Source organism: Entamoeba dispar, genomic scaffold, assembly GCF_000209125.1.
Source record: "Entamoeba dispar SAW760 scf_1105229463639 genomic scaffold, whole genome shotgun sequence".
NCBI classification, from domain to species: domain Eukaryota; phylum Evosea; order Mastigamoebida; family Endamoebidae; genus Entamoeba; species Entamoeba dispar.
This window is the reverse complement of record NW_001855793.1, coordinates 1-1,259: the sequence shown is the minus strand read 5'-3', so window position 1 is coordinate 1,259 and position 1,259 is coordinate 1. Positions and strand designations below refer to the sequence as shown.

Sequence of the window (1,259 nt, the reverse complement as noted above, 5' to 3'; positions counted from 1 at the left end):
TCCAAATGAAGTTGTAATGAAATATTAGGAGACATTCATAAGAGAGTTAAAAAAAAGATATGTGGTAAAATGATAATGTAATATTTGATTAGTAAAATGAAATAAAAAAAAATGATTAAAAAACAATTAGAATGAACAAATATTAACACCATTGAGGATTAAAACTATTAAAAGGATTTACTTCTTCGTCTTGATCAGAAGAATTAAAGAAAGAAGTAGAAGAAGCGTCTTTTGAAGAAGAAGAAACAATTTGAGAAGTAACATTTAATTGTTTAATAGAAGAAATGATATGATCAGTTTTAAACATAATAGATTGAATTTCTTTTAATTGATTCATAAGTGTAAAATTTTCAGTAGTGTTAGAAAATTTCAGTTGATTTTGTAAAGAAGATAACGCACAAGAAAAAGAATGACGAGCATCAATACAACATTTTTCTATTTTAGATTTTGAAGAAGAAGATAATGTTGATTGAGTCAAGGAATGATCAGGTATAATAGGTAACTGTAATTTTGTTTTTATTGACTCAGAAAAATAATCAACTTTATCATCCCAAGGAGTGGCTGTATTTGTTAATTTCCAATAACCAGGTTTTTTTAAAAAACCAGTTCCACTTTCAAAATAAGTAGAATGACTTAAAGCATCAAGAAAAGCTTTTTTCCATTTATTAGGATTTGTTCTAAATTGATAAAGTTTTCCAAATAAGAACCAATGATCAACTACGAACCAAAGCATATCACCTTTTAAAGAAAAGAATTTTTTAGGACTTTCTTTTACAGTTAAAGAAAAAAGAATTACTCTACAAATGTGTTGCCATGAAACTATTCCTCTACTATCAGTATTTCCTAATGCCGTTATACCTGATGAACACAATGGACAAAAACATAGTTTAAGTTTATATTCTGATGAATTTTCAATCGGTGTTGAATCAATTTCATTAAAAATAGGAGATCCTTTTACCAGGTTGGTTTTCATTTGAATTATCAGTTTATATTTTCCTTTCCATTTATATGTTACTATAAATTATGAATTTTCTTTACACTTTTCGATTTTTTAGTTTCAATGCTTTTAAACTATGATTTTGATTTTTTTATTATTTGTTTTATTATAATTATTATAAAATATAACGAAAATTCATTGAAAAAGAACAAGAAAAGTAATAGAAAAATTCATTATGAAAAACTAAAAAAAAAAACGAATAACATGGAGTGTTTTGTGATCTAGTAATCATCTCTATAGATCTTTTTTTAATTTTATCTAA

The 1,259-nt window shown here is 24.7% G+C and overlaps 1 protein-coding gene across 1 annotated transcript, besides 1 other annotated feature; it reads right to left on the bottom strand.

The window, feature by feature from the left end:
* Positions 1-142: 142 nt before the first annotated feature.
* Positions 143-973, bottom strand: EDI_300520 (uncharacterized protein; the record flags this gene model as incomplete). The annotated part of the gene is made up of 1 exon (XM_001741175.1): positions 143-973. The coding sequence occupies one exon, from the start codon at positions 971-973 to the stop codon at positions 143-145; it is 831 nt and encodes a 276-aa protein (XP_001741227.1).
* Positions 974-1,082: 109 nt separating this feature from the next.
* Positions 1,083-1,125: a sequence feature (AT_rich).
* The last annotated feature ends 134 nt before the right edge of the window (positions 1,126-1,259 follow it).